At 41.8% G+C, this 21573-nt stretch overlaps 3 protein-coding genes across 3 annotated transcripts in view; all 3 read left to right on the top strand.

Annotated features, from left to right (window-relative positions):
• Nucleotides 1–151: 151 nt before the first annotated feature.
• mad2l2 (mitotic arrest deficient 2 like 2) lies at nt 152–2385 on the top strand. Its single transcript, XM_087781345.1, has 8 exons — nt 152–396; nt 485–603; nt 666–737; nt 794–894; nt 960–1054; nt 1264–1337; nt 1978–2070; nt 2156–2385. The coding sequence occupies exons 1-8, from the start codon at nt 357–359 to the stop codon at nt 2192–2194; spliced, it is 633 nt and encodes a 210-aa protein (XP_087637471.1). The 5' UTR covers nt 152–356; the 3' UTR covers nt 2195–2385.
• Nucleotides 2386–2982: 597 nt separating this feature from the next.
• Nucleotides 2983–4357, top strand: lamtor5 (late endosomal/lysosomal adaptor, MAPK and MTOR activator 5). The gene is made up of 4 exons (XM_087781352.1): nt 2983–3106; nt 3179–3240; nt 3533–3650; nt 4270–4357. Exons 1-4 carry the CDS (start codon nt 3072–3074, stop codon nt 4328–4330), a joined length of 276 nt encoding a protein of 91 aa, XP_087637478.1. The 5' UTR covers nt 2983–3071; the 3' UTR covers nt 4331–4357.
• A 79-nt stretch (nt 4358–4436) lies between these two features.
• slc16a4 (solute carrier family 16 member 4) overlaps nt 4437–21573 on the top strand; it is a 23361-nt gene continuing 6224 nt past the window's right edge. Inside the window, exons 1-10 of the mRNA XM_087781348.1 lie at nt 4437–4575; nt 5569–5790; nt 7361–7397; nt 10605–10667; nt 16208–16337; nt 16413–16545; nt 16610–16753; nt 16815–16976; nt 17038–17634; nt 20628–20839. Of these exons, the coding sequence (XP_087637474.1) occupies nt 16224–16337; nt 16413–16545; nt 16610–16753; nt 16815–16976; nt 17038–17634; nt 20628–20839 (1362 nt within the window). The 5' untranslated portion in view covers nt 4437–4575; nt 5569–5790; nt 7361–7397; nt 10605–10667; nt 16208–16223. The remainder of the gene's footprint in view (nt 4576–5568; nt 5791–7360; nt 7398–10604; nt 10668–16207; nt 16338–16412; nt 16546–16609; nt 16754–16814; nt 16977–17037; nt 17635–20627; nt 20840–21573) is intronic.

Below are 21573 nucleotides of genomic sequence, written 5' to 3' on the forward strand. Positions count from 1 at the left end.
AATTAAAAATCCGGTCTTTGTCATAAAAAAAATATTCAAACCATCTCATTAAGTACGATTTTTATTTCCTTGCGCACATTTTAATGGATTAATCTTTTTGTTTTGTGTGTTTTTTAGTGGCTGTGGTTTTGATGACGCAATCATCGTGAGACATAAACAGAACATACGTCACAGTCGTGCGCCCTGACGCTTTAACACAGGACTGTCTGTTTAGATGTAATAATCCATGTTTATTTCAAGATTTGTATCTATTCAGGGTTTTTTCTTTTGAAGCTAATGTTGTCCAGACCGTCAATGAAAGAGTAAATAGAACGATGTCTCTGTAGATGATCGTAAACGACTTTTTCAGTTGAACAATGACGACTTTAACCAGACAGGATCTCAACTTTGGTCAAGGTTTGTCTCTTGAATCTTCACTTCTTTGAAAAGACTTCATTATTCGCGATTAATATAATCAAATACTTGACTTTGTGTGACTTGCCAGTGGTTGCAGACATCTTGTGTGAGTTCCTGGAGGTCGCCATCCATCTTATTCTTTACGTGCGGGAGGTTTATCCATCTGGGATCTTCCAGAAGAGGAAGAAGTATAATGTTCCAGTGCAGGTGCTGAAGCGTCTCGGCCTCTCTCGGTTCTGACCCGGGTTGATGTTTGTTCTGTCCCGCAGATGTCGTGTCACCCTGAGCTGAACCAGTACATCCAGGACACGCTGCATTGTGTGAAGCCACTCATTGAAAAGGTTGGATCGACCGACGATCTCTCGCTTCCAGCGTTCATTTGTCTTGTCGTCGACAGAACGATGCGGAGAAGGTGGTGGTTGTCATCATGGATAAGGAGCATCATCCTGTTGAGAGATTTGTGTTTGAGATCTCGCAGCCTCCCCTGCTGTCCATCAGGTAGAACAATGATTCATGTTGTTATGAATCAAATAAAACACGTAATATTATCCTCTTTATTGCAGCTCCGACACTTTGTTGTCTCACGTGGAACAGCTGCTCCGAGCCTTCGTCCTCAAGATTAGTGTGTGTGACGCTGTTTTAACCAATAACCCACCAGGTAACAAACTAAAGGTCAACAGTCAGATTCAACATTTTTCTAAATACTGTAACTTTAAAATATGCAGTTCAGATTTGTGTGTTTTTGCCTGTTCACGTCTTTAGATGTAATAATGGATGCAACTGCACAGGATCGTTTGAAGTTGTAAAAGTTGATTAACCTCCAAAGATGACGAATAATCTCTCTCTCATACGTTCTCTCTGTGACAGGCTGTTCATTCACGGTGTTGGTTCACACAAGAGATGCTGCCACTCGCAACATGGAAAAGGTCCAAGTCATCAAGGTGATCGTCGTGTTATTTAAGTCAGAAAATAAAGAAAACTGACAGTTGATTTAAAGTAATGATTCATAGTTTCCTGACAAACCTCAGTTTTCATCCAGCCTTGTAGCTGATCTTTCAATACAAGTACTTATGTCTCCACTTCAATACCAGTTCCTGACAATACTTTTTTCAACACCAGTTTTTCAAGATCAGTTCTAAGAAAAATCCCTTAAAGCATTGTACAAATCTTTGCTTTTATTTTTTCATTGCACATTTCCAGTACATTTCTTTCCAAGTTTAGGGAAGTGAAACTGCCAAAAAAATACATACAACAATGTAATATTCACTGCTTTTAAAGAAAAATGTATGTATTCTCGGGACACAGACATCGTGGCTGATGGTGTCCAGCGGTGGAGGAAGTATCTGAGGTTGAGGATGTTTGAACACAGACAAACCTGGTTGTGAAGTTTGAGATCATCACATCAGAGGCTTCTGTGAAGAGAAGATATACATTAGTTCCAAGTTAAACTAGCGAGACAATGAGTCCATAAAATAAAGAAACACAATATTGAGGTAGCGTCACATTGATCCATGTTTAATTCAACACACTGTGCACATATAAAGTTGCATCAACATCAAGTTTGTTTACTTTTCTGTCCAGGATTTTCCATGGATCGTCGCCGACGAACAGGAAGTCCACATGCAGGAGCCCAGACTCATCCCGCTGAAGACCATGACGTCAGACATCGTGAAGGTGAGCAGGATTTTACTGTTTTTTTCTGTCCATATATTTGTGATTTAAGAGCTGAAACTAACAACTGTTGCTGTTTCGTCCACAGATGCAGCTTTATGTCGAAGAAAGAGCTCAAAAAACATGAACCGATCAACAACCTTTTCGTTGTTGTCAGAGTTATTACATGAAATGATTTATACATTTGTGGATTGTGTCGACATGAGCATGAAGACTTTACAAAGTGACATATTTTATCAAGTGATGTGTTTATATTGACTGTATCTGTTGAATATACGCTTGTGCCATAATAAAACTGAACGTCCTCCATGTTTACATTTTTCCTTCTTCATTCCTCACAATGAGAAGACATGATTTATTAGGAATTTTTTGTTTTAATTATAGACCTGAAGTAGACAACAACCATATCAATACCGTGCGCCTTCTTGACAGTTTTAATATTAATAATAATAATAATAATAATAATCTCTATTTATATAGCGCCTTTCATGAAGAAAACATGATCACCCTGAGACGGCATCGTTGATCCAGGATGTTCTTTCAAGTAGTATTTCAAAGAAAGAACATCTTGTTTTGTGGGTGAATTTGAGAACTCAAAGGAATGAATCGTTTTCTCTCTTCCACTGTGGCTCTAAACGAACTCATTCAACAAACGTTACACTCTTTAAAATAAAAATGAATTCAAACAAGTATTAAAATCGAAAAAACATAGTTTTCAATTATATTCCTATTGTTTGGATTATAAACGATGGTAATTGTTCACAAAGTCACGACAAACCGAATCTAAGTATCTAAATCTAAACCAATATGAATAAAAACAAACATAAAAGAGGAAAATCACACTATAAGAAATGATTGCGTTTAAAAATCGCTATTCGTCTCTTTTGGCCAAAGCGGATATCGTATCTCACGTGACCGTCATATGACCCGAGGCGGAAGTTGAACACAACAAATGATCTTCCCTTAAAGTTGTATTTTCCGCTCATTTCTTTCATTCCAAAACAATGGAGTCGACGCTAGAACAGCATCTCGATGACACGTAAGCAACAGAGTTTTATTCAAGATGTGTTTTCATCGATTTATTTGATGGTTTGTCTTGGTTTGGTGACAGGATGAAGAATCCAGCAGTGGTTGGAGTTTTGTGTACAGATCATCAGGGACACAATCTCGGCTGTGAGTCTAAACTGTCATCTCCTACTGAACTAATGTCTTCATTTATGTATTGCATTTACGAACACGGAAAACACAGACAAAAAATACCAACACAGGAAACAAACAAACGCATTTACATGATGTTTTAATGTACAAAATAAATGAATAGAATTCATCCGTTCACTGTAATGGCTATTTTATTTAGACGTAGTTCTATACATTCATACTGTTTAGAATATCTGCAGCGTGTGTTCCTCAGTTTCCTGCGTCACATGTCATGAGCTGACGTCATAGTTGTGTGACGTCACTGCAGGCCGAGGATCCCTGTCGGACGAGCATGGAGGCGTCATCTCGGTTCTGGCCAAACAAGCGTCTGCGCTCAGCAAGGACCCGACAGACTCTCCAACTGTGTGCCTGGAGTCAGACTCGGGGTGAGACAACATGACAGTCGTGTCTGAATATAAACACGTTCAGTTGAAGGAATTATTTAAACTACAGATTAGCTTCCTTTTGTTTTTTGTTTACCCGAGAATTCCACGTGGAATTGATAGAAACATCTGTCACCAACGGAGGCGTGTGTTTTAAGGTGTAAATGTAAAATATTTCTCCTAAATAAAATCACTCTATCTTCGCGTAATGATCATTAAACAAAAACACGTCAATACACACGTTTTACTGAATTAATACCACAATGCTGCCATCTAGTGGAGACATGTGTTTACAGCTCAAACTTCCATATTTTACTTCTTAAATGTCTTCTAATAAAGGTCACCGTCACAAATAACTTGGATGACTAAAATAAACAAACATGAATTAACATCAGACAAATGACATGAACCAGTTTTACACAATATATAACGTTTATTTTTCAGAAAAACATGAAGAAAAGCTCAAATGATTCCCCTTTTTTATCATTTGATTCCCTTTAACTTTAGTAAAACTAAACATTCAGAGTTTCTTTTTTCTCCTGGGAAAAAAAACACTTCAATAAAGATCCTCTCATCCAGTATTTGAGACCTTGAAACCGTTTGTCTTCTCTCTCTCGTGCAGAAACATCCTGGTGAGGAGTCACGGGACCATCACGATGGCTGTTCACAAGATGGCGTCCTAAAGAAATTAAAGTAGACTTTATGCCTGGTCAGCGTCTTCGTTGTGTTGTTTCATGTGTTGTCCACGAAACCTTGAGCTAAAACCTGTTCTCTGGTGCGACGGCTGGTGTCGGGTGTGGACGGTGAGTTTAAGGATGGAAGGTCATAACTCAGAGTCTCAAACATCTGCCTGATCCAAGCACGTGTGAGGCTGAGGGAGATCCTAGTTGTTACTGTGTGACTCGACGCTCCACGTCCTGCAGACATGGTCAGTAAAGAATCTCAGCAAACTTTAACTTCTCTCTGCTTCTGTCACTGATTCATTCGTCACACTTCTGTACATGTGACGCGTCCACAAGCTCTTCCTCTCATCCGTGACGTGTCAACGAATCATTGTCGGTGAAGACATGAAAGCACGACACGCGACTCAAAACATAATAATGATCTGCCTCAACATACGTGTTAACAGAGGATCAATAAAGTTGATCGTTATCTCTATCTTTCTAAGGTAAGGTCAAACTTTATTGATCCTCAGGAGGTCTCCTTCAGGAAATTGTTTAAATTTCTATCTCTATATCTCTCTCTCAGGGGTCAAAGTGGCCTGAAAACAAATGTGTTTGTGGTATCCCTTGTGTTCTCCGGGTCAAGGTTGAACGACCTCCACCACTAAATGTGTATTTATTGACCGCGAGACAACACAAAGGGATACCACAAACACATTAGTTTTCAGGCGTTCGGGTCACTGTGACCCTGGGATAACACAAGGGTTAAAATATGTTTTTAATAAATAAATGATGACACGATGATGTACAAAGAATCATCTTCTACGGACAGGTTTAGTGTAAATGTAGGATTCATTTGGAAGAAAGTACTTTAAAAATGTAGTATTATTGATAAATACTTTTTTTTTATTGTTGAATTCAGCAAAGTCACCTCTGTTACACATTTATTAACAACAATAAACTCACAAAACCAATTGTATGTTTCCTGCACTGTGGTAACAAACACACACACACACTGTTGACCAGGTGTTTGTCCAGGTGAACAAGGAGACGTTTATCTTCACGTTAAACAGGTAAATAAGTCTGTGTCTGTGAAACGTAAACCAATATGTTCTGGTCAAGTCGCCTCTAAACCTATTCAAATCTAGGATCCAAGGCTTTGTTTGCGGACAAACCGCCGCAGAAGCACAAGTTTACTCCAGTGTTTACTCCAGTGTTTACTCCAGTGTCCGCCTCTCCTCCGTCACGTGACCCCGCAGGCTCCCCCCCACCCCCCCGGGCGGCTCTGCGGTGTCGAGGCTCGGAGGAGGGATGAAGCACCGAGACCCGTCCGTGGACTCGATCATGGCTCGACAGTCTCAGGGAGCCTCTGGTCCGGCAGCAGTTCTTCTCCAGAGTCCAGGGTCCAGAGGAGCCGCAGAAGTCACGGATGGAGGCGAGAAGTGAACTGATCTGAGACCATCCTCGAGGACCAACAGCAGGTACTTTCTGCTTGTGTCCCGAACACTCGGTTCTGGTCGCTCAGGAACCCAGTTCTTACCAAATCACTCTCGGAAAAGTTTATTTGAAAACATTTCGTTGTTTGTCATTATTTGTGTCAAATATTGTCAACATTTGCATCAAATATCAACTCGTTATTATAAACGTCAATATATTTATATTGTAAAATATCCTTCGATTTAAGTTTGTTTTTCTAACTTCCTGTTTATTGTTGTTTGTTTCCAATATTTCAACCATTATTTATTTATTCATGAGAATTTAAAGGAACTTTTTAAATCATCTCTGTTTGTATTTTCACTCTTTTGTTGAACAATAGTTTTTTTAATTCATTAATTGAGTGTGTGTGTGTGTGTGTAGTCGAGTGTGTGTAGTTAAGTGTATGTTGTGGAGTGTGTGTAGTTAAATGTGTGTAGTCGGGTGTGTGTAGTTAAGTGTGTGTAGTTAAGTGTATGTTGTGGAGTGTGTGTAGTTAAATGTGTGTAGTCGGGTGTGTGTAGTTAAGTGTGTGTAGTTAAGTGTATGTTGTGGAGTGTGTGTAGTTAAATGTGTGTAGTCGGGTGTGTGTAGTTAAGTGTATGTTGTGGAGTGTGTGTAGTTAAATGTGTGTAGTCGGGTGTGTGTAGTCAGGTGTGTATAGTTGAGTTAGTGTTGTTAAGTGTGTGTAGTTAAGTGTATGTTGTGGAGTGTGTGTAGTTAAATGTGTGTAGTCGGGTGTGTGTAGTCAGGTGTGTATAGTTGAGTTAGTGTTGTTAAGTGTGTGTAGTTAAGTGTATGTTGTGGAGTGCGTGTAGTCGGGTGCGTGTTGTTGAGTGTGTGTAGTCGGGTGTGTGTTGTTGAGTGTGTGTAGTCGGGTGTGTGTTGTTGAGTGTGTGTAGTCGGGTGTGTGTTGTTGAGTGTGTGTAGTCGGGTGTGTGTTGTTGAGTGTGTGTCGTCGGGTGTGTGTTGTTGAGTGTGTGTAGTCGGGTGCGTGTTGTTGAGTGTGTGTAGTCAGGTGTGTGTAGTCGAGTGTGTGTCGTCAAGTGTGTGTCGTTGAGTGCGACCACTGCGGCACTGACACACACACACTGATGTTCTTTGTGTGTAGGATAGTGCCGGCGTGTTGTGAGTCCATGTGGCGTAAAAGTGTGAAAACCTGTTTCCCAACAAGTCGATGCTGATCAGACTTTGCAACTTTTGTCATTGATCTGAGAAACGACGCCTCGAGCCGCGAATCCATCTTTGCTGATCACGTCCTTCTTACCTTCAATAAGCTGATCCTTGGAGTCAGCAGTGGTTCGTGTTGACCTTTAAATAAAGAGTTTAAAGTCCAATAGTTGTGAGTCTGCAGGACTTGAACTTCCTCACATTAAAGATGGTCTTCCTGTGATTTATGGAGTCAAAAGTCTGGACACAAACTTCTTCTTCTGCCTCGTTCATCTCCTGCGGAGCTTCTAAACATCTCACCTCTGAGTTGTGTAGTTGTTGTTGGTGTCTCCAGTGTCTCCTGCTGTCCCGAGTTCTTCTGTGAGTCCAGACCTGAGATCAGTTCTAACAACGACCCTGTGTTTTCAGGAGGAGACCATCATGTCTGTGAGCTGAAGATAACACGGTGAGACCCTCCTCGCTCGCGATCATCTCACAATGACACTTTCAACACCAACACTTGACCTTGAACCACGAGTGTCCACAAAATACATCAATCATCTCAGTTTATCAAATATAGTCTTTTTATCAACTGTTGACATCAATCATCTCTGTTCCTTATCTTACCTTAAACCTCGTTGAAGGTCATTAAATGTCAAAAGTAATCATGATCGTTGATATTCTATCTCTAATATTCTCATTTCTTTCTCCAATTGCAATTGTTCATTTAGCTTCTCCTTCTTTTTTCTAGATGAGATGGCAATAATATTACAGCTTCAGCGCCATCCCATAGTGTAGACAGTGACACCATATCACTGTCATTACTAGTAAAGTATTCAATGTCGTTTCTGATAGTTTCGTCGTTAAGTAATGACACATTTAATCTCCATTATTTGCTTGTAAAGTTAGTGACTGAGGTGATCAGATATAGTTATACGTTCTATAGTGTATTCAACAGCTTTATACGCGTCAGAACTTGATATAAGAAACACATCCAGTCTTGAATAACTGCCATGAACCTGCGACATAAAAGTCCTCGACTGGGATATTCATCAACTGAACCCAGTTCTTCAATCGTACACTTGGTTTCTTGGTTGATGGTCCTGCTCAGTCGGTCAAAGTTCTGTCTCAAAACACCATTGAAATCGCCTCCAATTAAAATACTTCCTTCTGCATGTTTAGCTCGTAATAATGAAGTATTTTTATAGAAGTCTGCAGCGTTTATGTTAAAAGTGTGTTTTTGATGCTGCTTATGAAACGATGACCATCATGTCGCTCCTGCTCGTCTTCTACTGTAGTTTCATGTTTGAAGTTTGCTGGTGAGACTTAAGAACGGAAGCTCCTCTCTGTTTACCATCTTTAAAGGAAGCACTAAACACCTGATCCACACATTCAATGTTTTATGTTTGTTTGTGTCTAAATGAGATCCTGGATCATTGCTATAGAACACTTCATTTGTTTAAGTTCAACTTATATATTTTTTCCCGCTATATAGGATCATTTATTCCCTTTACATTGTAAGTCACAAACTTTAACACATCCATACGTTAGTGAACGATTAAACTCCTCATTCCCTTCTTTTAAAAAACCCTCCACATTGGAAACGTTTCCCGAAATCTTCCATCGTTGAACTCGAACAAAAACCCAAGATAATAAAAGTTTCAACACGGTCTCAAGGTCGAACAAAAACTATATACAGAAGAATCAAAAATAACTTCAATACATAGTTGTCTTATTCAGCCAATACTTGCTCTAACCTGATGGAGGCGATGAGTCCTGGACGGACGAGACGACACTTCCTCCCTCGGTTCACAACCAGTGAGTCTGCAGCTCTCGTCAGCTGCACTGAACACGCCGTCAAAAGTGAAAAAATACAAACGTCAAAGTCATCCTGACTATATCACAGTGAACTTAAACGTTTTCCCAGCATGTTTAGTTACAACTTGTTTGCTAGAGACGTCCAGAAACATCAACTCTATCGATCTCAGCGTCAGGGTCGCTCTAGGCTCACGTCGCTCGGCTTGGTCTCTCTTTGAAAGTGAACGTCCCGTTGTAGTCGATCGCTTCTCGCTGCAGAAGATAACGAAGGGTTCGTCTGTGATGCTTCTGTATCTCTTCGCCACTTATTCTGCTTGTGTTGTCGCTCCTGCAGCTGCTTGATGCCTTGAGTTCTTGAAGTGAGTCTCCAGTTGAGTCCGAGTCTGACTGGTGTTACTATGACTGTCCACTGTCTCTTTCTGGAGGCTTGTTAGCTCTTCCTTTAGCATATATATCTATATCTATACATCTATATATCTATATATACATGTATAGATATCAACTGTTATTTTCAAGTTCTTGTCCAATTTGTCTTTCCGACTCGTTCCTCTGGATGAGGTTCTTAGTTTTAAGGACGGAGCTGAACTTCTACACTGTCGTGTCATGGCGTCACATGTTATATTTTAATGACAGAAAAAATAGTTCTTACATATTAACGACAGATTTTTAACATATCAGATTTTATTAAACATTTGAAGTGAAAATGAACACTAAGGGCACGTCATTGATTGATCATAAAACTTCTTTAAGTATTGATTAATTGATGAGTGAGTTTACAAAGAGTCGGTTCGTTGAAGTGACTCGTTGTCAAAGGATTGATTTTGTGCTTTAACTTCACGAGTCGCTTCTGGGATCAGGTCGTGTTCGCACTTGTTCACCTCGGCTCAGCTGCACAGTGTGATTTCTAATCCCTTGATCTCCGACCTCGGATCCAAGATGATGCCGATCGTTGCCTTTGATGGTTTTTCAAAATAAAGTTCATCGTCGGCGTTTAACAAACTGCAGCTGTAGATGCTGCGACGTCGTCGCGATGCCAAGGTTTTCGACTGGATGCTCGGGAAAATATTTGATATTTGAGACAACGAGGATAAAAAATACAAAATAAAATGGAAAATAAATGGTTTTATGAACCAAAGAAAAGCAGAAATAGCATTAATACAACATGAACCACATGTTAAACACTGAATTGATCATTAAAATGTGTTTTAAATTGTTATTATTCACATGTTTATCACTTTAATGCAACTGTGGAAAAAACAACATCGTCCGTTTATTCTAGTTTTAACAACAAATGTTTTAAATCAGTTATTTTCTGTCGTGTCTGCATCTCATTTGAATTATCTATAGAAGTTTATTTATCTTTCATTCATTTTCTGCACCTTATTCCCTCGGCCGTTGGATTTTATTATGATATATATATATTTATTTATTGTTGTATTTGCTTCCATGTCATCGCAGGAATGTACTGAGACTGAACCTCTAGATATTCACGGGTTTAATCTCTTCTGTCGTCGACTCGTGTGCAGACAGTGGTTTTGTTCTCGAGTGACTGCAACATTAAAGGAAGACGCCTCTGCCTTTGAATCGAGGACGAGGTGGAAATGATAAAAGGCGCGGCAGCAGGTGGAGAGTCGGAGGAGGAGGAGCATCGTCGGGACTCCAGGTGTTTAGGGAGATTTGTGTGGCCGTCGCTGCGAAAATTCATGAATTAATTATTATTATTATAATAATAATTACAACTGAGAAGGAAGACGATCAAATAAACAAAACAGTCGTTATTAAACACTGACGTGGTTTTGTCAACAATCATCCAGAAAGATTGTGATCGTTTCTAACTTCCTGTCGTTGCTCTCAGGTCGGATGCTCCGAGTGCCTTTTGACCGCCTCGACAATGACTTGGATTCTCTCGTCGTCCAAGGTAAGACCACCTGCTTGAGTCTTAACTAGTCCCGGGTCCGGGTCCGGGTCCGCTGCGAGGCCCAGCTGGTCACATACCTGACCCGCCAACTCTGGCCACAGATCAAGTTCAGACTCGCTGTGTTGTGATGGTTCACCTCGTCGGCATCCATTGTTGGAGCACAAATGTGGAGAAAATCCCTCCTTTTGTTCTTCTCGTCTCAACTTTCCTTTTTCTTAAACCAACCAACAATCAGTGGAACATTCAGAGACGAACCTGAGACGACGGAAGCATCGGAGACGAACCAGATGAAGATGTTGGAATCATGGACGCTTGAACTCTCTGGACAGAAGGTGTCGAGACCGTGGAGAGTTTTATAGACGAGTCTCAAGTGTCCTCTGGGTTTTATTAGCGTGAAGAAGACTTGTCTTTTGTCGTCCACATGCTCCGCGTATAAAAGCACTTCTGGAGCTTGATTTGGAATTCTTGGAATGTTGGTTGACTTTTGTTGTCAAGTCGGTCATTTACTCCTCAGATATTAACTTGTTTCTTTGTTAAGAAACTCTTAGTTTTGCATCTTCTCTTATCCCCGGGTTTAACTTGAGTGTTGACGGAGCGGCTCGTGCATCTTGAACAGATTTGATTGATCATCGTCTTTGGTTGTTTTTCCAGGTCTGCACTTTAATCCATTTGAAAACTTTATTTAAAAACAGGAAGAACAAAACCTCTGAGTACATTAAAGCAGCAGAGACGGGTTTATTGTCAGGATTGTATTCCAACATTTAGATAAACACAGTTGAATAAATCAAGTAGAGTTTATGTTTCTCTCATTTACTCGAGTTAACAGGTTTGTTTTTCAGTTAAAATTGACGCGTCAAGAGTCACAAACAAATCTTACTTCAGCCAAAATTCCATCTTTATTCAAACGAAACACCTTTTAAACTGTAATAATCAAAAGAACAGAACTTGTATACGTTTATTTTCTTCCTCCGGGGCCGACAACGAACGCCTCGAGGGCCGCAACAATCCGGCGCCTGCGCGACTCCGGGCTCCACTGAGTCGGTCTGACACGTGTTTCTGGTCCAGCGTCTTGTTGTGGCAGATGTTTGAGATGTTTGTTTAAATATATTCATTCCGAGCGAGGGTTTGACTGTGCCTATACCTTGTGGGGGTCAGAGGTCAGAGGTGGTGACCTGCAGCTGGGCTCACAGAGACGAGCAGAACATTCCTGATGATGTCAGACTCGCGTGATGACGTCGCCTTTGATTCTCGCTCTGGTCGTGCTTTTCCAAAACTCTTGGTTGGAACTGTCACTTAACCCCTTTGGCCCCGTCATGCACCGAGTACACAGAGGTCCTGCCAGAGTTTCCTCACATTTCCAGTTCCGCCTACATCATGGCTACACCTGCTCTGATGGCAGATCTGCTCTCATTCTCCGTCTTTCCTTCACTCGCTCTGGTGCTTCTGGAGGTAAAGAATTTATCTCTTTCGCTGGTTTCTCATGTTTTTTGATGTCGTTACTTCAGAGAGAAATCAGGCAGACTTTGGTTATGTCCTGTATTTGATCTCCTTGTACAAGTAAAATGATTTGTTTGTTTCTGATGTTTTGATGTTGAAAAATGTCTCTTAAAGAGGTTTTTTTCCCTGTTTTAGATTTTGAACTGAAGCCATTAGCTCACCTGTCGATGTTGACGTATTGATAGACTTGAGATGTAACTTCATGCGTCTGATCAGTTTAGTTTAGGAGAAAAACAACATGAACAAAAACTTGTGAAGTTTAACCTGGATTTTCATTTGATTGAAAGATAAGTTTTGCTGCTTCATTAACATTTAAATAAAAATAAAAAAGATCTTATAGTTTCTAAACGTTCTGGGTAAAAATAAGAACAATGATTATAAATAATAGTAATAAATACTATATTTACTAAACTTCGGTGAGAGTATTCGGTGTAAATACCACTCGTAATAATACTATAAGAAAATACTGTGTCTTCTATAGTTTATATCAAATAGTTTTGAATTCATATGTTACTTTAGAATAGAACACATTCACACATGTTTATTTTTAGTTCTTCAGGAAAGCATCCTCATACTTTTTACATTTGTTTCTTAACCTTTGAAAGAGTATCATTTACAGTCACTGACTTCTCTTGTAGTATTTACACAAGTTAGTCTTGAATAAGTTCTTTATTTCCTGTGAAAAGTGAATGAACCAGGTGTGAGTTGGTACTTAATAATGTTTAATACGTTTCTGTTAATACACCTGTGAATAATTACCTTGTTAATAGATAGTATGTGTTACCAGGTCTAAAGTGTTATATATATTGTAAACTAGTGCTAACAAACCTAAACGCTCTGATGTTGGTGGACGTTTCCTTTTATAATTTAGGATTTATTGGAAGCTATACTTAGAAGCTTCCTTATGTTACGAGAAGATCGAACTAAAATGTACGTATGAAACTATTCTATCCTCTACTTCTACATCCAAAGCACGACGGTTGTTTTCTTCCGTGACTTCGCTGAGATCATCATAGAAACCCTCAAAAAAAGTACCTGGATTCAAGGTCATATCTGGCGTCACACGAGGTTCTGATCTCGCGGCACATTCACCAACGAGCACTGAAACATACTCCGCGCAGAACTTATGAAAAGCACATGGAAAGTACACTGGCCCAATTCATTCCAGCGCTAATCCGATCTGCAGCAGAGACCGCTCTCTCGTACGCTCGTCTGTTATTGTCGCCGCGACAACAGACTTTTGGATGGATTTGCTTTCGCCGGTGGTCGCTGATGCCTTTGACCACGTGGTCCTCAGATCCAGGGACGTCTTATTCCTGTTTTAATGGATGTTCTGACTATTAATAACTTAACATTTTTAACTGACAAATTGTTCACTAAACAACAGCGTGATTTGATGATGTCACAACATGATCTGGATCTTATAATCCACGTGTTTGTGTCGTTGACACTATTGTAACAGTTTATTTAGTGTCTAAACCAGAAGGATCTTCTCGCCTGCAGTTCATACTAAACTCTGCAGCCAGAATTCTGAGCCGCTCTAGTAGAAGAACTCACATTTCTCCTTCAAACTCTTCACTGGCTGCCAGTTTCTTTCAGGATCATTTTTAAATTCTGGTTCTTATTTTCAGATCTATTCATGGTCAGACCTTCCATCAGTGATCTGATCCAGACTTACACCCCAGCTCGGGCTCTGAGGTCTGTGGATCAGAATCTACTGATGGTTCCTGAACACTTTTCTAATTTCAAAACAGTTTCAAAGATCATTTCAAGAAACCGGAACATGTGAAAATAATGTCAATATATCTTTTAACTTTAACTAATCGTGTGCACCTGAACGCACCATTATTGACTCGTAACATCTCATTGAAACTTTAAATCATGTGCATTAATGATCCGTTCAAGGATGTTTTGATGCTCGTCAAACGTTCACACGTGTGTCGAGTTTCCAGTTTACTGCGACAAAAGAGGCTCAAGAATGTGCTGCAGCGACGCAGGATGTGTTGGATGAAAGTGTACGTTCAGTGGAAGCAGATGTTTGTTAACTTGTTTGTAACAGTTGGCAGCTCCGAGAGCGTCGCCAACGTGGTCGTGCTATAAAGAAACGTTGGCCATGAAGCCGCATTCTTGGATCATATACGACTGTTTTAGAATGTTTTTGTTTTTGTTCTTCCTAGAAATCCCTCCAAATACACTAGAATGAACCTCTTCACATGCACGTAAACACTGGTTCTCTCGGCTCGTCCTGACCTCACGTTTATATGAAGCGTTTGAGCTGAATTTACCTCATTTATTGTGAAACCGTCCCTTATATTTTGTTACAGGAATGATCCGTGTCATTCTTGAAGCAAACATGACTTCCTGTTATTGCGATTCATAGACTTTTAAAATAAAGTTAAATTTAGTTAGTAAGTAAGTCATTTGTATTTATATAGAGCTTTTCTAGACCAGGGTCACAAAGCGCTTAAACAATCAAAACAATTCTCAATAAAGTATATACTTTAAAGATCAAGATAATACTGAGAACAACATGAGTCTCAGAGAATCAAGGAAAAGCCTGAACAAATAAAAGTGTCTTGAGATGTTTCTTGAAGGAGTCAGTAGATCATCAAACACACATGTTTCTTGAAGGAGTCAGTAGATCATCAAACACAGATGTTTCTTGAAGGAGTCAGTAGATCATCAAACACACATGTTTCTTGAAGGAGTCAGTAGATCATCAAACACAGATGTTTCTTGAAGGAGTCAGTAGATCATCAAACACAGATGTTTCTTGAAGGAGTCAGTAGATCATCAAACACAGATGTTTCTTGAAGGAGTCAGTAGATCATCAAACACAGATGTTTCTTGAAGGAGTCAGTAGATCATCAAACACAGATGTTTCTTGAAGGAGTCAGTAGATCATCAAACACAGATGTTTCTTGAAGGAGTCAGTAGATCATCAAACACAGATGTTTCTTGAAGGAGTCAGTAGATCATCAAACACAGATGTTTCTTGAAGGAGTCAGTAGATCATCAAACACACATGTTTCTTGAAGGAGTCAGTAGATCATCAAACACACATGTTTCTTGAAGGAGTCAGTAGATCATCAAACACAGATGTTTCTTGAAGGAGTCAGTAGATCATCAAACACACATGTTTCTTGAAGGAGTCATTAGATCATCAAACACAGATGTTTCTTGAAGGAGTCAGTAGATCATCAAACACACATGTTTCTTGAAGGAGTCATTAGATCATCAAACACACATGTTTCTTGAAGGAGTCAGTAGATCATCAAACACAGATGTTTCTTGAAGGAGTCAGTAGATCATCAAACACAGAGATGGTTCCAAAGCTTAGGAGCAACAGTCTGGAAGGATTTCTCTCCTCTGGTCCTGAAGTTCAGGAACCATCAGTAGATTCTGATCCACAGACCTCAGAGCCCGAGCTGGGGTGTAAGTCTGGATCAGATCACTGATGGAAGGTCTGACCATGAATAGATCTGAAAGTGAGAACCAGAATTTTAAAATGATCCTGAAAGAAACTGGCAGCCAGTGAAGAGTTTGAAGGAGAAATGTGAGTTCTTCTACTAGAGCGGCTCAGAATTCTGGCTGCAGAGTTTAGTATGAACTGCAGGCGAGAAGATCCTTCTGGTTTAGACATGAAATAAACTGTTGCAAAAGTGCGAAAAAACTCTTCAACCTCTGTGAACTTTGTATATATGTAGTTATTCATTGATAACCCTGGTGTCCTCAATAGATTCCACATAATGTACATCAGAAGTTTACTTAGAAGAAAGTTAAAGTTTGATTTTCGTGTAAATTCAACGTACACTCGGGTGAGACGATCATCCAGGAGTAACGTTGGCCGAACAGGTGGATGAGTAACGAGAAAACCTTCCTTGTATGAACCGGTTTCACTCGTGATGCGTGTCGTGAAATATCTTTCGCTGTCAGAGTATAAATCCACGAGTACAATGAGGGTCACATGACCAGAATAATTCTTTCCGTGACTTTCAGGGATTTCAACTTTGAGGGGATTAATGTGTTTCTCACTCTTCCAGTGAAAGTCCAGCAGCCATGAATCTCTTCAGGAAAGCCGCCCTGACCAGCAAGAAGAAGGAGTCCGAGGTCCAGTACGAGGAACCTCCGGACGGGGGATGGGGCTGGATGGTGGTTCTGCACTGTTTCCTGGTACGTCGCACACGTCTGAAGATCATAGAAACACAACCGGAGACAACGATGACACAACAAGTCCTTTTCCTTCAGGTCAACGTTCTCGTCATGGGGACTCTGAAGACCTTCGGGATCTTCTTCGTGGCGTTCCAGGATGAGTTCGGAGGCTCCGCGGAGAGCATCAGCTGGATCGGGTCCATCATGTCGTGTCTGCGTCTCTCCGCGGGTTCGAAGTCTTTTGTTTTCGTCCGTCGGGTCTCGATCAGACCTTGACCTCCTTCCCTCTGTAGCCCCCATCGCGTCGGTGGCTTGTGCCAAGTTCGGGACGAGAATCACGTCCATCGTCGGCGCCTTCCTGGTCAGCGGCGGCTTCATCATCAGCGTCTTCGCCAACAGCGTCGTGTACCTGTACGTCAGCATGGGGATGATCGTGGGTGAGTCGCCGAGTCCGGGTCTTTCTTTGGGTCTTCGACTCAACCCCGTCCTCGTGTCCAGGGCTGGGCTTCGCTCTGCTGTACCAGGCCTTCTCCGTGGCCACGGCCCTTTACTTCAGGAAGCGATTAGCCACCGCTTACGCCATCGGGAGGTCCGGGATGGGTTTGACCTTTGCCCTCGCGCCCTTCACGCAGCTGCTCCTGGACCGGTACGCCTGGCAAGGTAAGAAGCTGAAGGAACCACTTGGATGAACGTCTCATCCACGAGGGTCTCTTCTTCTCAGGGGCGATGCTCATCCTCGGAGGTCTGATGCTCAACATGGTGGCCACCGGGATGCTGCTGCGACCCATCAACGTGAAGCCCCCCGTCGCCTCCAAGTCCAAGTCCACATCCATGCCCACGAGCCCGGCGCTGTCGCTCAAGAGCTCCTCGGAAAAAGACCCCAAAGGTTTCCTGAACGGCTCGTCACACTTGTCCAACGGCGTCAACGCCACGACGAAAGACCCTGAAGACCCGGAGCGGCAGGACCATAAGGACCATCAGGACCATCAGCCTGAACTCACCAAGCTGGTCCTGAACGGCGTGACTCATCCCGAGGTCCAGACCGACTTGAGTCCCTGTAAGCCCGGGACCCCGGACAGCGCCGTAGAACTCAACGGCTTGAACGGCTCCGTCAACGTCGACCAGGCGGTCGAGGAGACCGTGGTCCAGCCCAAGATCCTGGACTTCTCCCTGTTGAAGGACCCCTTCTTCTGCATCTACACCTGGTCCGTGGTCTTCAGCCAGCTGGCCTACTTCATCCCCTACTTCCACCTGTCGGCCCGAGCCCGCATGCTGGACATCGACGCCATGGACGCGTCGTTCATCATCTCCGTGGCAGGTAAGATCCTGACGGGGACCCGAGGAGGTTCTTGCACCGACGACCTCAGGGTTCGAGAGCCGATAAAAACCACTTTGACTGTTACGTTGAAGTCACGGTTGTAAAGCAGCTTATCTGCGCTGAAGGACGTACAGTTCCTGCGTCAAGATAGTCCAGATTGACTGACAGATAAGTTTCTCTCTCATCCTCACTTTGACCCAAATTCATCGATACTTTGTCACTTTCTCGTACTTTGTCCAGTCGTTTTGATCAATGAACGACTCGTTCTCTGGAAAAGTACCACGAGTTCCCTGATAACCTACAGAGGTAACTTTCTATTGACTCGACACGTGGACGTGTCGATGAAAGGACGTAAAACTATATAAAAAACAAAAGTAAGAGATGAAATGTCTCGTGTGTTACTCTACGTTGTGTTGATCTTAATGTTTGTGTTACTGCAGACGTGAAGATTTAATTATTTTTATTGAAACAACGACCAGTGGAAGATAACGAGATGGAAAAAGTGCATATTTTAAGATCATCTTGTCGTAAAGAGGAGATGAAATCTCGTTGACCGTAACCACGCCCACTCTGCCGTGATTGGTCGAGCGTAGAGGTCTGTCGCCTTGCGTCACCAATGGTCTCCACCTTCGAGGGACTCGTTGTATAAACAAAGCGGGCTGTGATCACAGCTGGCTTGAAGAGTGAAGCCATTATTACGTCTTAACGGACTCTCGTAACCTCTCGTTCGCCCAGATTTTAATCTCTATAGAGTGATGAGTGGATCAGGATCTTTGAGAAGTTCTTCCTCTGAAGTTCGCGGCTCCTGGACTGTGTCTCTGAAGCAGCTTCACAAACCAAAAGTCCTCCGTCAACGTCGCAGCATTAATTATTTGTGAGCTGCTCAGACTGCAGTGTTATGTAATGAAGGCTTACATAAATTCTGAACTTTGGTCCACTGGCCCGGCGGCCTGGTGGGTTCATGCTGTTGATGAAGCCTCTCGGTGCGAGAACATCAGAACCAGTCGCACATGTTCCACATGTGTGTGTGTCTTTAAGAACGCTCGCTCAGGACTTGTGAATAATTGAAACACTGCGGATGAGGGTGTGTGTGTGTGTGTGTGTGTGTGTGTTGGGAGTGTCGTCGCTGGTCATTGTCGTGTTAAGACGATGGATTCTCACGTCTGTCGTCGCTTGTCAAGGTTCTCAGTGAAGCCTGAAGAACACGGCGGTTATTTTTTTAAACCACCACGAGATGACGATCAAGTTCAGGTGAAGAACAATCAGAACAAAAGTCTAATTGTGTCAAAGAACGTGAAGAACGTTTCTTTATTCTTTATCAATGGAGTGAGAAGTGAGTCCAGAAGAAGAATGTGTCGCGTCTGAGCCTTGTTGTCTGTTTGTGTTTGAGATGATGGTCGTATGAGAATGAATGAAGAGTTAAAATAATAATCTGGTTTTAAGATACTGAGTTAATAATCTGGTCATAAAATACTGAGTTAAAAAAATAATCTGGTAATAAAATACTGAGTTAATAATCTGGTCATAAAATACTGAGTTAAAATAATAACATGGTCATAAAATACTGAGTTAAAATAATAACATGGTCATAAAATACTGAGTTAAAATAATAACATGGTCATAAAATACTGAGTTAAAATAATAATCTGGTTATAAAATACTGAGTTAAAATAATAATCTGGTTATAAAATACTGAGTTAAATTAATAATCTGGTGAAATGATAGTGAGTTAATAATCTGGTGAGATGATACTGAGTTAATAATCTAGTGAGATGATACTGAGTTAATAATCTGGTGAGATGATACTGAGTTAATAATCTGGTGAGATGATACTGAGTTAATAATCTAGTGAGTTGATACTGAGTTAATAATCTGGTGAGATGATACTGAGTTAATAATCTGGTGAGATGATACTGAGTTAATAATCTGGTGAGATGATACTGAGTTAATAATCTGGTGAGATGATACTGAGTTAATAATCTGGTGAGTTGATACTGAGTTAATAATCTGGTGAGAAGACACTGAGTTAAAGTCATAATAATTAGTAATCCTTCGGAGTCGTCGCTCCGACACAAGTCCAGATAAAGGCCTGTGATTGACAGTTGTTGTTTCCGACAAATTCTTCTCCGGAGTCGAACAATGACGCGTGACGTCGCCGTCGTTCGTCGCTTCGCTCCCGCTGCCTCTTTTCTCCGGCGCCGCTCGTTGTCATAGAGGCCCATTGACTTGACGGAGCGAGGGAGGATCATCCGGGTCAATGTGTTCCTGGTCCCCTCAACGCCAGCTAGCCGCCGTCGCTAGGCAACCGGCTAACTGAGTCAAGTGTCTGGCAGCGAAACAAGAGGCCAACTCTGAGCGAAGCTTGTCCCAGGATGGTCTGTGGGAAGCTGCTCCGACCTGGAGGCTCTGGTCGCCTCCATCATCTGCTCGGGGTTGAGGCTCCTTCACTGACGTGGTTCCTCGAGCTCCGGCGACATCGCGGTCCTCCGGAGCAGCTGCAGGGAAGTGACCCGTCCGCCTGCATGTGAGCAGAACCACGCTCCGGGACGTGGTCTCGGGTCACGACAGGCGACTCGCTGGAACAACACAGCTGCCTTCATGTCGTCTTACGTAAGAGAAGGTTTTCGCTGACCAGGCAGTTTGGACAGGATCCCCCGAGATCGATGGAAACACTCTTGAGCGGGACCAGAAGGTTCTGGACGAGAGGAAGTGATGAATATTCCAGGACGGTTCTGAAGGTGACCCGGCGCCGCCACAGAAACTCTCGTCTTCTTGGGTTTTGTTCATCGATCCGTCGCTTGAATCTATTCCTGCAACGCTCGATATTCTGCTGCTGCAGCCGCATCGACTGACCCGAGCGGACCCGCGGTTCTGATCCAGATGACACTTGTGTACCAGTGAGGAGGAGAGAGAGTCGAGACTGTCGTGATGTTCTCTTGGACATTAGTCTCGTTCTTAATCCAACAATTTAATCTCATGTTTGTCCTCAACAGGAATCACAGAGACGGTTGCTCAGCTGGCCTCGGGTTGGGTCACCGACCGGAACCTCTTCCACAAGTACCACTTCCACAAGGCCTACCTGATCCTGTGTGGCCTCGTCAACCTCCTCTCGCCACTGGCCACTTCCTACATCCTGCTGATGGTCTACGCCATCTTCTTCGCCATCTTCTGTGGCGGGTACATGGCACTGCTGCTGCCCGTCCTGGTGAGATGATACTGAGTTCATAATCTGGTGACATTATACTGAGTTAATAATCTGGTGAGATGATACTGAGTTCATAATCTGGTGACATTATACTGAGTTAATAATCTGGTGAGATGATACTGAGTTCATAATCTGGTGACATTATACTGAGTTAATAATCTGGTGAGATGATACTGAGTTCATAATCTGGCGAGATTAAACCGAGTTAATAATCTGGTGACATTATACTGAGTTAATAATCTGGTGAGATGATACTGAGTTAATAATCTAGTGAGATGATACTGAGTTAAAATAATCTGGTGAGATGATACTGAGTTAATAATCTGGTGAGATGATACTGAGTTAAAATAATCTGGTGAGATGATACTGAGTTAATAATCTGGTGAGATGATACTGAGTTAATAATCTAGTGAGATGATACTGAGTTAAAATAATATGGTGAGATGATACTGAGTTAATAATCTGGTGAGATGATACTGAGTTAATAATCTAGTGAGATGATACTGAGTTAAAATAATATGGTGAGATGATACTGAGTTAATAATCTGGTGAGATGATACTGAGTTAATAATCTAGTGAGATGATACTGAGTTAATAATATGGTGAGATGATACTGAGTTAATAATCTGGTGAGATGATACTGAGTTAAAATAATCTGGTGAGATGATACTGAGTTAATAATCTAGTGAGATGATACTGAGTTAAAATAATATGGTGAGATGATACTGAGTTAA

Source organism: Callionymus lyra, chromosome 19 (assembly GCF_982586985.1).
Source record: "Callionymus lyra chromosome 19, fCalLyr1.hap1.1, whole genome shotgun sequence".
NCBI lineage: Eukaryota > Metazoa > Chordata > Actinopteri > Syngnathiformes > Callionymidae > Callionymus > Callionymus lyra.

Coding starts and splice junctions, on each gene's coding strand:
- lamtor5 (XM_087781352.1), top strand. CDS start 3,072: ATGGAGTCGACGCTAGAACAGCATCTCGATGACAC. Junction 3,107..3,178: donor GAACAGCATCTCGATGACAC/GTAAGCAACAGA, acceptor GTTTGGTGACAG/GATGAAGAATCCAGCAGTGG. Junction 3,651..4,269: donor TGCCTGGAGTCAGACTCGGG/GTGAGACAACAT, acceptor TCTCTCGTGCAG/AAACATCCTGGTGAGGAGTC.
- mad2l2 (XM_087781345.1), top strand. CDS start 357: ATGACGACTTTAACCAGACAGGATCTCAACTTTGGTCAAG. Junction 397..484: donor GGATCTCAACTTTGGTCAAG/GTTTGTCTCTTG, acceptor GTGACTTGCCAG/TGGTTGCAGACATCTTGTGT. Junction 738..793: donor TGAAGCCACTCATTGAAAAG/GTTGGATCGACC, acceptor TGTCGTCGACAG/AACGATGCGGAGAAGGTGGT.